Consider the following 13111-nt stretch of genomic DNA (forward strand, 5'->3'; position numbering starts at 1 on the left):
CGTCCCAAATGGCTCCCTGTATAGTGCACTACTTTTGACCAGCAGCCTAATAGTATAGTACTGTAAACTAATGCCTCAACATGACAAACTGGCAGCTGATGAGCTGTCAATTAGACATTTAAACAGCATAGAATTGTTTACACACAGTCAACAAATGGCCATTAAGAATGATGGTCAGCTGGGTTTCTCTATTATATGATAAAGGAATTCATTCATTAAAATAAAAAAAATCGCTTTATAAAATGAACCTTTGTGATAACACAGGTAAATAACAGTCTCCATTGTAACAGATTGGGTAGTTCATACAGGATGCGCTTTGGTATTCATTTTATTTGACTCTTAAAACACGTGCCTCTGCTGACATGTACAGGAAGAAATGAAACAGACAAAAGAAACAAAAAGTATTCTTTTGAAACAACAGAAGAAAGAATAATGCTTAGAGAAAAGCATCAAGACGTGTCCATTTCTCTGACTAGGTGCAGAAAGGACCACGTGGTCGTATGAGTCAAACAGTGGCGCCACAAAATAACAGTTTCAATTCCAGCGCTTTACTTTACTTCGACATCCCAAGTGTTAGCCGTCTACGGCCCAATCCCAAATCAAGCCCTACGCACTAGAGTGTAGAGTTTAGAGGTCAATTTGGACTTGGGCTTGTCTGTACTGGTGACTGTCACCCCACGGCTGTGGTCTGATTCTATACCCTTTCCCCCCCCAAAGTGTGCACTCATTCACTACCCCTCATGGATTTAAAAGGAAAGGTATATGAAATATGCTAGTAAATACATGGGGGATACAGGAGTGCACACTTCAGGGACAAGGGTATCGGATCAGAAGGTAACCCAGATCAGTGTGATTTATTCATTCCTGGTTCTGAAGGGCTACAGGGAGGGCAGGCTTTTGTTCCAGCCCAGCACTAACGAGACTGATTCAGCCAATCAAGGCCCCAGTGATCAGTTGAATCAGGTGTCCGTCCTAGTGCTGGGCTGGAACAAAATCCTGCACCTCTACTGTAGCCCTCCAGAACCAAGAGGGAAAAAATACTTCCTTGCTATAGGTCGTAGAGGGAGGAATCTACTGTTGAGGTATCCCCCCCCTGAACATAAGGCTCTGTTTATTGTGTGTGTGTGTCAGGTCAATGACCCGTGGACTCGTGTCCAAGCATATGTACATGACCTGTACAATATTTGGTCCTTTGTACTCACAATGCATCATTGAGAATCAAAGTGTGAGTGAGTGTGTTTGTCTCTCTGTCAGAGAGGGAGGGAGGAGGGAAGCTGTGTGTTCCTTGAGGAAGGGAAAGGGGGCCCCTGCCCGGGGGGACTGGAGAGGTGAGGGGACCCTGCTCACGCCTGCAGGTACTCGGGTTGCACCCTGGCCACCTTGCGGAACTCTTTGGCATGCGTCCGCGGGCACTGCATCTCACACCAGCTGATAGGCACCATCTGGGCTCCTGAGGAGGGAAACACAGATATACTACTGATAGGCACCATCTGGGCTCCTGAGAGGAGGGAAACACAGATATACTACTGATAGATACCATCTGGGCTCCTGAGAGGAGGGAAACACAGATATACTACTGATAGGCACCATCTGGGCTCCTGAGAGGAGGGAAACACAGATATACTACTGATAGATACCATCTGGGCTCCTGAGAGGAGGGAAACACAGATATACTACTGATAGGCACCATCTGGGCTCCTGAGAGGAGGAGACACACAGATATACTACTGATAGATACCATCTGGGCGCCTGAGAGGAGGGAAACACAGATATACTACTGATAGGCACCATCTGGGCTCCTGAGAGGAGGGAAACACAGATATACTACTGATAGATACCATCTGGGCTCCTGAGAGGAGGGAAACACAGATATACTACTGATAGGCACCATCTGGGCTCCTGAGAGGAGGGACACACAGATATACTACTGATAGATACCATCTGGGCTCCTGAGAGGAGGGACACACAGATATACTACTGATAGATACAGTGGCTTGCGAAAGTATTCACCCCCCTTGGCATTTTCCCTATTTTGTTGCATTACAACCTGGAATGAAAATGGATTTTTGGGGGGTTTGTATCATTTGATTTACACAACATGCCTATCACTTTGAAGATGCAAAATATTTTGTGTGTGTGAAACAAACAACAAATAAGACAAAAAAACAGAACTTGAACGTGCATAACTATTCACCCCCCCAAAGTCAATACTTTGTAGAGACACCTTTTGCAGCAATTACAGCTGCAAGTCTCTTGGGGTATGTCTATAAGCTTGGCACATCTAGCCACTGGGATTTTTGCCCATTCTTCAAGGTAAAACTGCTCCAGCTCCTTCAGGTTGGATGGGTTCCGCTGGTGTACAGCAATCTTTTAAGTCATACCACAGATTCTCAATTGGATTGAGGTCCGGGCTTTGACTAGGCCATTCCAATACATTTAAATGTTTCCCCTTAAACCACTCAAGTGTTGCTTTAGCAGTATGCTTAGGGTCATTGTCCTGCTGGAAGGTGAACCTCTGTCCCAGTCTCACATTTCTGGAAGACAAACAGGTTTCCCTCAATAATATCCCTGTATTTAGCACCATCCATAATTTCTTCAATTCTGACCAGTTTCCCAGTCTCTGCCGATGAAAAACATCCCCACAGCATGATGCTGCCACCACCATGCTTCACTGTGGGGATGGTGTTCTCTGGGTGATAAGAGGAGTCTCCCACATGGCTTTTGGCGAACACCAAACGTGTTTGCTTATTTTTTTCTTTAAGCAATTGCTTTTTTCTGGCCACTCTTCTGTAAAGCCCAGCTCTGTGGAGTGTACAGCTTAAAGTGGTCCTATGGACAGATACTTCAATCTCTGCTGTGGAGCTTTGCAGCTCCTTCAGGGTTATCTTTGGTCTCTTTGTTGCCTCTCTGATTAATGCCCTCATTGCCTGGTCCATGAGTTTTGGTGGCGGCCCCCTTTTGGCAGGTTTGTTGTGGTGCCATATTCTTTCCATTTTTTAATAATGGATTTAATGGTGCTCCATGGGATATTCAAAGTTTCTGATATTTTTTTATAACCCAACCCTGATCTGTACTCCCTGACCTGTTTGGAGAGCTCCTTGGTCTCCATGGTGCCGCTTGCTTGGTGGTGCCCCTTGCTTAGTGGTGTTGCAGACTCAGAACAAGTGTATATATACACTGAGAACATGTGACAGATCATGTGATACTTAGATTGCACACAGGTGGACTTTATTTAACTAATTATGTGACTTCTGAAGGTAATTGGTTGCACCAGATCTTATTTAGGGGCTTCATAGCAAAGGGGGTGAATACATATGCACGCACCACTTTCCTGTTATTTATTTATTATAATTTTTAGTTATTTTTTTCATTTCACTTCACCAATTTGGACTATTTTGTGTATGTCCATTACATGAAATCCAAATAAAAATCCATTTAAATTACAGGTTGTAATGCAATAAAATAAGAAAAAACGCCAAGGGGGATGAATACTATAGCAAGGCAATGTACAGTGGGGGAAAAAAGTATTTAGTCAGCCACCAATTGTGCAAGTTCTCCCACTTAAAAAGATGAGAGAGGCCTGTAATTTTCATCATAGGTACACCTCAACTATGACAGACAAATTGAGAGAAAAAATTTCCAGAAAATCACATTGTAGGATTTTTAATGAATTTATTTGCAAATTGTGGTGGAAAATAAGTATTTGGTCACCTACAAACAAGCAAGATTTCTGGCTCTCACAGACCTGTAACTTCTTCTTTAAGAGGCTCCTCTGTCCTCCACTCGTTACATGTATTAATGGCACCTGTTTGAACTTGTATAAAAGACACCTGTCCACAACCTCAAACAGTCACACTCCAAACTCCACTATGGCCAAGACCAAAGAGCTGTCAAAGGACACCAGAAACAAAATTGTAGACCTGCACCAGGCTGGGAAGACTGAATCTGCAATAGGTAAGCAGCTTGGTTTGAAGAAATCAACTGTGGGAACAATTATTAGGAAATGGAAGACATACAAGACCACTGATAATCTCCCTCGATCTGGGGCTCCACGCAAGATCTCACCCCGTGGGGTCAAAATGATCACAAGAACGGTGAGCAAAAATCCCAGAACCACACGGGGGGACCTAGTGAATGACCTGCAGAGAGCTGGGACCAAAGTAACAAAGCCTACCATCAGTAACACACTACGCCGCCAGGGACTCAAATCCTGCAGTGCCAGACGTGTCCCCCTGCTTAAGCCAGTACATGTCCAGGCCCGTCTGAAGTTTGCTAGAGTGCATTTGGATGATCCAGAAGAGGATTGGGAGAATGTCATATGGTCAGATGAAACCAAAATAGAACTTTTTGGTAAAAACTAAACTCGTCGTGTTTGGAGGACAAAGAATGCTGAGTTGCATCCAAAGAACACCATACCTACTGTGAAGCATGAGGGTGGAAACATCATGCTTTGGGGCTGTTTTTCTGCAAAGGGACCAGGACGACTGATCCGTGTAAAGGAAAGAATGAATGGGGCCATGTATCGTGAGATTTTGAGTGAAAACCTCCTTCCATCAGCAAGGGCATTGAAGATGAAACGTGGCTGGGTCTTTCAGCATGACAATGATCCCAAGCACACCGCCCGGGCAACGAAGGAGTGGCTTCGTAAGAAGCATTTCAAGGTCCTGGAGTGGCCTAGCCAGTCTCCAGATCTCAACCCCATAGAAAATCTTTGGAGGGAGTTGAAAGTCCGTGTTGCCCAGCGACAGCCCCCAAAACATCACTGCTCTAGAGGAGATCTGCATGGAGGAATGGGCCAAAATACCAGCAACAGTGTGTGAAAACCTTGTGAAGACTTACAGAAACGTTTGACCTGTGTCATTGCCAACAAAGGGTATATAACAAAGTATTGAGAAACTTTTGTTATTGACCAAATACTTATTTTCCACCATAATTTGCAAATAAATTCATTAAAAAATCCTACAATGTGATTTTCTGGAATTTTTTCCCTCATTTTGACTGTCATAGTTGACGTGTACCTATGATGAAAATTACAGGCCTCTCTCATCTTTTTAAGTGGGAGAACCTGCACAATTGGTGGCTGACTAAATACTTTTTTCCCCCACTGTATCATCTGGGCTCCTGAGAGGAGGGAAACACAAATATACTACTTCACAAAAGTGACAGTTGGTTTCAGTTAACCAAGGTTTGTGTTAAGGAGGGTAATCTAGGGTTAAGGATAGCCCTGGGCTAAGAACAGCAGTGTAGTCATGTGACCAGTCTCACCTGCTTCACTGTGGGCTACCACCACCCCCAGCTCGTTCTCGGCTGTGGTCAACAGGTAGTTGGACTGGACGTCTCCCAGGGAGATCTGGGGGGCAGGAGGTTAAAGGACAACACTTGGAAATGCACAGAATCACTCATCTTGATCACATGATGAGTAGTTATTTGGGATGCAAGGTGATTTGTCCGTTTAGCTGATCTCTAACATTCACAATTTTACATTTAAGCAATATGGTGAAAGCTACACTGCACTAAGGGAATAGAACCAGCCCAATATCAGTCACTGGTTGACTGTCCCTGTGTTACTACCTAGTTACTGAAGTGGAAAGACTGTCAATGGAAGGATACGACTTTAGCCAGGACGATGTCTCCAGGACGGAAGCTTTTATACGTCTCCACCTGAAACAGAGCTCAAAGGTTATAGTGGTTCCCAGTCTATTACAATTCAAGAATGAGCTAAAATGGTATGATGTCATGATAAACAGTAACAGATGGTATGATATTTCATGATAAACAGTAACAGATGGTATATTTCATGATAAACAGTAACAGATGGTATGATATTTCACGATAAACAGTAACGGATGGTATGATATTTCATGATAAACAGTAACAGATGGTATGATGTCATGATAAACAGTAACAGATGGTATGATATTTCATGATAAACAGTAACAGATGGTATGATATTTCATGATAAACAGTAACAGATGGTATGATATTTCATGATAAACAGTAACAGATGGTATGATATTTCATGATAAACAGTAACAGATGGTATGATATGTCATGATAAACAGTAACAGATGGTATGATATGTCATGATAAACAGTAACAGATGGTATAGGATGGGTCTATATAATACCAAACATGATATTTTCACAATATAAAATATGTTGGTGGTCAAACAGTGGGGGAACTTTAGATTGATTCAAAAACATACCCTGTCTTTTTCTGTTGCTCGTACATCTTCTTTCCTGTGTATATGATTGTAGTAAACAGTAGATTAGTTTTTAAAAGTAATGTAGGTTACAGAACAGTCATAGGTTGGCACCCTATTCCCTATATAATCCCAAATGGCACCCTATTCCCTATATAATCCCAAATGGCACCCTATTCCCTATATAATCCCAAATGGCACCCTATTCCTTATATAATCCCAAATGGCACCATATTCCCTATATAATCCCAAATGGCACCATATTCCCTATATAATCCCAAATAGCATCCTATGCCCTATGCCCCGTGTAGCTCAGTTGGTAGAGCATGGCGCTTGCAACGCCAGGGTTGTGGGTTCGTTTCCCACGGGGGGCCAGTATGAAAATGTATTCACTCACTAACTGTAAATCGCTCTGGATAAGAACGTCTGCTAAATGACTAAAATGTAAATCTATATAATCCCATATGGCATCCTATTCACTATAAAGTGTACTACTTGTGACCAGGGCCCATAGGTTGCCATTTGGACCCCAGACAAAAGTAGTGTACTAAATAGGGACTAGGGTGCCAGTTGGGACACACTATGAGAATAACAGTAATAAAATCATCCATGTTACCTGATGGTTCCTCTAAAGCGGTCCTTCAGTGGCGTGGAACCAACGTAGAGGATGTGGACCTTGGCAAACCTGGGGTTGATACTGGTCACCTGGACAGGTAGGGAGACAGATCTGGGCTGTTAGCAGTGAGGTTAAACACACACCTATTGTTGAGATATTGGATCAGTGACAAGAGCACCTCACCTTTCAAGCCTAAAACATTATTCTGTTCAGTTTAATCCAGGTGATATGCACAGCTTTTAAGCATTACGTAGATCTACAACAACTACCAGTGCATAGAAAAAATGGTGACATGCACACACACGTCGGTTGTTGACATCAAGTGCTCTCCAAACCTTACCTTACAGGTGACTATGGCTCCTACATCTGGCAGTAGCTGGGCCTCTGTTTCTCTTACCACAGAGATGACTGGTAGCTGCAGGGAAACACACAACACAGATTTAAGTGTCAATATAAAGAGAAGGAAGGATTACTGTGTGAACATGTTACATTTCGTGACCGCAACACTGTATAATTCCTCAGGGGTTCCAAGTGAACAAACCTGGAGTGGTTTCCCTACTTCCAGAAAATGTTACGCCATAAATAACCACTAACATGAGTCCCACACCCAACCCAGCCCCAACTGCTTTCCCCCGTGCCAATAAACCAGCCACTCCCCTCTTACCCCCCCTTTCCTTTCACCTCCTCTCATCATCACTTCGAAGCAGACGCTCTTATCCAGAGCAAACTTCCAGTCTGTTTTTTCAACTAAGGTAGGTGATCCCGTGCAGCTCAGTTGGTAGAGCATGGCGCTTGCAACGCTAGGGTTGTGGGTTCGATTCCCATTAGTTTTTAAATTTTTAGTCATTTTAGCAGACGCTCTTATCCAGAGCGACTTACAGTTAGTGAGTGCATATATTTTCATACTGGCCCCCCATGGGAAACAAAACCCACAACCCTGGCGTTACAAGCGCCATGGTTTACCAACTGAGCTACACAGGCCTGAAAACGTATGCACTCACTACTGTAAGTCGCTCTGGATAAGAGTGTCTGCTAAATGACTAAAATGCAAAAAAAAATGTTTTGCAAAATGTAAGACAACCACATATCACAGGAAATAAAACCCTCCTCAATAAAGCAGCTAAAGTGTTGTTAGTGCTTAAAAGACCAGTGCAACAGGGGTGTGTTCAATAGTGGCAGACTGTAGCAAAATGTTTGGCTGTTTAGTGTTTACTCTAGGAAACAACCGGAATGAAACGGGGAGTAAACTACGTGAATTTGTCCAATAGAAAATAGTTTTTGTTGCAAAAGGTTTTTAAGTAAATATTTAGCAAGAGACAAAATGTTTTATGTTCTGCGACTAATGAATACACCGTAATACTCTGACAACCACACCCCCCTCCCCCAGTCTGTCCATCCGTCTCACCTCCTCTCCTTCGTTCTTCCTGAGTACGTAGCCTGCTAGCGAGGAGTAGATGTAGCCGTGTCGTAGGTACACCCCAGTACCAGGCATACAGTCCTCTGTGCTGCATAGCCTATCACCTGCACACACACAGGGAGAGAGAGATGCATACACACACACAGAGAGAAACATTTTTACTTTTCGCATATATCCAGAGACACTTACAGTCAGTGCTTCAACTAAGGTAGGTAAGACAACCACTGTCATTGCAAGTAAACACACACAGGGAGACTGACACACACACGCCGGCATAGAGAGAAAGACACACACACAGAGGCATAGCAAGACACACACACATTCATGGAGAGAGGGGGACACACGTGTAGAGAGACACAGACACGTATAGTGTAGCTGATCTATTACATTTCCAATAGTAGACTATAATCACAGTCTGCCAAAATCATGTCATTTGAGAAATCAACAATCGCTAAATCACTCAAGTGTATCGTCCCACTTCCTGACAAACAGACGTGTATATCAAACGACAATCAAAATAAAACACTGCCATTATAGTTTACAATTCGTTGACATTTAGTCGACATGAGAAATATCCTGGGTTAATTCAACACTTGCATGTAGAGTCGATCGCAACAAGACAGAGAAGGTATGATTGGAATTAGTGTGCTCCCTGTTCACTCCTCCCCGAGGCGGTGGGCAGGGCACTTTAAACAAGTTGATGGGCTTGAAAAGTACCTCAAAGTCAACATCGCTAGCTAGACCTCACAAGCTCGTTACTTAGCAAACGAAATAGCTAGTTAAACTAGAAACAATGTCACGCGTTGTACCAAGCGACTATGTATTGCGTTTGTATTTCACATAATGTCGAAGAAATATACTAGAATAGGTAGCTCGCTATAAAACAGTAAAATACAGTATGTGGGCTAGCTAGCAACGCGCTAGTTAGCATTACCTAGCTAGGCTAGACTGCGAACGAGCATGGTGGTGACACAACACGCATTTTCCCGTGTTAGAAAGCTACAAATAGCAACACAAACTTCTAAAACATACTGCCTAACATATTTGTCTAATGGTCTCAAATGTGAAAATAATGCCGTTATCAACTCAGTTTGAAATCTCAGACTCGCCTGGAACACACAGCTTCATGGGCGACATGTTTTCAAGAAGAGCAGAGCGCAAGCCGATTGGCTGTGAAGTGACTTAAGCAGGCGGATGTCTTTGACGAAAAGTTTGGTCCGCCATCTTTGTTGTGGCTTTCATGATGAAATCACTGTCCTGATTCTGGGTGAATCAAGTCTAAAGCGGCCTTCTCTCCGTTCCTTCACCTACACTCTGGCTACACTCATTAGAAAGCTCATTTAAGATTAGTGCAGGAGGGGAATAAAGAACGAGATGTATCCAGTATCATCCATGGAAATTAATTTGTTTTAGAGTAAATTAGAAAGTAGTGCAGCAGGACATTTAAGACAAAGACACTAACAAGCCAGAGGATAGAGGACAGCTGCAGGGCACACATTTATTGTAATTGCTCCAGAGCTTGACTTGGGAGGGAGCTCACCGGAGTGGAGTACTGGCAGATAAATGTTTCTACTGCCTGAGCTCCTGAACCTCTTATAGAATATAAGTTGTTGATGATCACAAGTTTACTGGAGAACGGAGACCAAGTAGAGACTTTCGGACAAGGTGGATAATTGTATAATATAAGGCAGTTTATTCAGAGGTAAAGATATCTGTAAACAGCGTGCACGGACCCGTTCGTCAATCTCGTAGGGAGATATCTGAGAGAGCCCCTAAACATTGTGTGCTGACATTTTATACAATAAAATAAAGTAGGTTGATTCTAGTAGTTCTGATCTTCTGATTGGTCCTGATGAGTTGGGCGAGGTCACCTCCAGGCTAGTGTCACTGTTGCATTGGCTCTGAGTCGGGTTCTCTGTCTTCAGATGTTCAGCCTAAGAGAAGGGGGTTTTTGTGTGTGTGTGTGTTTGTGTGTGTTTAACAGTGGTGTGTGTGTGTGTGTGTGTTTATCAGTGGTGTGTGGTGTGGTGTGTGTGTGTGTGTGTGTGTGTGTGTGTGTTTATCAGTGATGATGTGTGTGTGTGTGTGTGTGTGTGTGTGTGTGTGTCCTCAGAGCAAGAACTCGTGAGTTGGAAGAACTGAGAGACCTATGGCGTGGGTGTTGTCCATAGCCACCTGCTGATAAGGCTGACAAGATAGAAGTCTCTTGTGCATTGTATTAAATACAAAGGCCCAACACAAGATGGGTCATGCACAAGATTTTAGTCAGACCAAGCTATAACATTATATATTTACTACGACAAATCCCTCTCTTCACGTCTCCCCAGAGACGTGACCAAGTAACAGTAAAGAAGGAAAACTTAAGATGTGACACAAGCTAACAGTGTGATTGGCAAAATAGGGAAAACTTTATCAGAAGATAAAGTTTTACATTCCCCCTCTTCACGTCTCACAAGAGACGTGACAAAAAGCTTAAATGCTACAATTGGCAAAATAGGGAAAACTTTATCAGAAGATAAAGTTTTAATTCCCCCTCTTCACGTCTCACAAGAGACGTGACACAAGCTTAATAGTGCAATTGGCAAAATAGGGAAAACTTTATCAGAAGATAAAGTTTTACATTCCCCCTCTTCACGTCTCACAAGAGACGTGACAAAAAGCTTAAAGCTGCAATTTGCAAAATAGGGAAAACTTTATCAGAAGATAAAGTTTTACATTCCCCCTCTTCACGTCTCACAAGAGACGTGACAAAAAGCTTAAATGCTATTCATCATCCAGATATCCTTGGTCAGCATCGTCAATAGCAAGCAAAGGAAACATCTGACCGTTATCTGCAGGATGTGGATCAATAGCGGTGGTTATAATCCTGGTTGTCAGCGTCCGTATGCATGGAATGCAACAGCATCCACAAAGCACTAGAATTGCAGCAAAAACAGAGATGGATACAAGTATAGAAGAAACAAGCGTTTTATATTTACCAAACGCATCCATCCAAGAGTCCCACATTGAAGTATCCACCCCTGAGTGGCTCTTCATTTTGCCATTAAGAGTTCGTAACCCTTCCAGGGCGACAGTCAAGCTGCCATCTGTGGCTGTATTGTTGGGAATAAAGGTACAACATTGTTCACCAAACATAGCACATACTCCTCCTTTTTCAGCCAGGAGCATGTCGACAGCAATACGATTTTGGAAAGCCATGAGAGAGGTCGCAGCCAACTGGCCATGTACCGCCTCAAAACCTTGTTGTGTCCAATTGCCTAATTTTTGAACATTAAAATGGACATAATTGATTCTGTCAACATTTTTATTAATCGTGCACCACCAGCAAAATGAAGATTCAAAACCTGCGGCTACTTGGTCAATCAATTTATACTCATCTGGTACCCCCTAGGGACCCCAATTGCATCAATGTAGGTTGGGTCCCCATGAGTAGGGCCCACAGCGCGCCTGGTCCTGGTAGGAATTAAGTCAGACACATGGGTCACCAGCTCCTGAACACCTGTTGGATACACAGAAATTGGTAGCAAAAGAGAGACTAGTGCACAGGTGCCTGTGGCATTTCCAGGCAGTCCATCAAACAGACGAACGCCTCCACACTACCACCAGACATCAGCCCTGGAAACAGGTTTAAACTCAGCATTAGGCGTATAGATAAACCGACACCATCCAACAGGTACCATACCCAACAATGGTAGACCTTTCGTGAGATTAACACAGGTAAAGTTAGCTCTAGCCACCTGATAGGAAAACATTTGTTTCTTAGTTGCTTTAGTAACCAAGGGATGAACTACGTCCCATAGTGTACAATTGGCGGAAGGGTTGTCATGTTTCATGACAGACAGGAAGCATTCTGGCGTAATGGCGGCAGGGATAATGCGAAGCAATGGCCGTGCCCCCCATACAAACCACACAACTCTGATGAGTCACCCTTGCCGCTTCCTCAGTCAACAAGAGCCAGTTGTTAGAAAGGCCGGAGACACCTGTAGCGGTCAAGATTGCATCATCCAAAGTAGGCGGTGCTGCAAGTAAAATAATAGAATTATTCTTATTACCATTTTCATTAATAGCCTGTGCTTTTGTGTTATTAATATGACAAATTCGAACATTCCAATGGACTGGTGCAGTGGTACAGCTTACATAAGGAGCAAGTCTAAAGTCCTGGCAGCCTAATGCAATACCAGGATAGATAGTAAATTTGAGTCCTTTAGAGTTTTTTGTCAAAGTCAAGAGTTTCCTCCATTGTTTTCCTAATGTAGTAGAGGTGCAACTGGACCAGTCATAATTAGTCTCACATACCAAGTTTGTCCAAGTCCAATCGCTATGGGTGTCCCCCACTGTCATATACCAGTCCCAGTCACGGTAGTAGGTAAGTTCTCCGAAGTCTACCCACGGCACTGTCGCAGTAGTGGTAACATTAAAGGGTATACATAATGTGGTGCTTCTATACAATTGTCTGGGCCCACAGGAAAGGGTGTTAGAGACAACTTGTCGTTTATTTACGTGGTGGCTGTGGCTTACATTCTGATCTGGGCTCAATGTGTCGGAGTGCAGGTTGGTCGGACGTATGGTTGTGGCATTGAATGTGTCGTTAGGTTTACTAGTGGGTGTAATGGGTGTCTGTGTCATGTGCTGTACTGACCAGAGTATGATTCCTAGAGTAACCCCAATAGTTACAATCAGCAAAACAAGGAGTGGAGCAGAGCACCCCAGTCTCTCCCATGGTGGTCTGTCCCTCCTCTGTTTTTCCCCTCCAGTATCTGAAGATGGGAGTCTCCTCCACATATTCAGATAGTGTTGGTGTCAAGAATTTGATCCGAATTTAATGTGATTAAATCACTTCTGACTTCAGTCAGGGTTCTGGAAGGAGTTGGTGCTG

The 13111-nt window shown here is 43.3% G+C and overlaps 1 protein-coding gene across 3 annotated transcripts; it reads right to left on the reverse strand.

The window, feature by feature from the left end:
• Window positions 1-313: 313 nt before the first annotated feature.
• LOC121560298 (exosome complex component CSL4) lies at window positions 314-9417 on the reverse strand. 3 transcript variants are annotated; one of them, XM_041873306.2, is made up of 8 exons: window positions 9345-9417; window positions 8224-8339; window positions 7159-7233; window positions 6819-6907; window positions 6206-6239; window positions 5611-5661; window positions 5266-5350; window positions 314-1450 (listed from the first exon to the last, which is right to left on the reverse strand). In XM_041873306.2, the coding sequence occupies exons 1-8, from the start codon at window positions 9370-9372 to the stop codon at window positions 1344-1346; spliced, it is 585 nt and encodes a 194-aa protein (XP_041729240.1). In that variant the 5' UTR covers window positions 9373-9417; the 3' UTR covers window positions 314-1343. The 3 variants fall into 3 exon arrangements, with proteins under 3 accessions (XP_041729240.1, XP_041729239.1, XP_045074299.1); XM_041873305.2 differs by lacking the exon at window positions 314-1450 and adding an exon at window positions 1756-1899; XM_045218364.1 differs by lacking the exons at window positions 314-1450; window positions 9345-9417 and adding an exon at window positions 1810-1949 and having other exon boundaries at window positions 8224-8389.
• Between the last annotated feature and the right edge of the window lie 3694 nt (window positions 9418-13111).

The sequence above is a fragment of the Coregonus clupeaformis genome, unplaced genomic scaffold (assembly GCF_020615455.1).
Source record: "Coregonus clupeaformis isolate EN_2021a unplaced genomic scaffold, ASM2061545v1 scaf1524, whole genome shotgun sequence".
Taxonomy (NCBI): Eukaryota; Metazoa; Chordata; class Actinopteri; order Salmoniformes; family Salmonidae; genus Coregonus; species Coregonus clupeaformis.

Excerpts from the sequence above, each read along its gene's own strand:
- LOC121560298 (XM_041873305.2), bottom strand. The coding sequence starts at position 9,372 with ATGTCGCCCATGAAGCTGTGTGTTCCAG. Across the intron at positions 7,234-8,223 it reads GGAAGAACGAAGGAGAGGAG|CTACCAGTCATCTCTGTGGT; the intron begins GTGAGACGGATG and ends GTTTCCCTGCAG. Across the intron at positions 6,240-6,818 it reads CGCTTTAGAGGAACCATCAG|GAAAGAAGATGTACGAGCAA; the intron begins GTAACATGGATG and ends TCATATACACAG.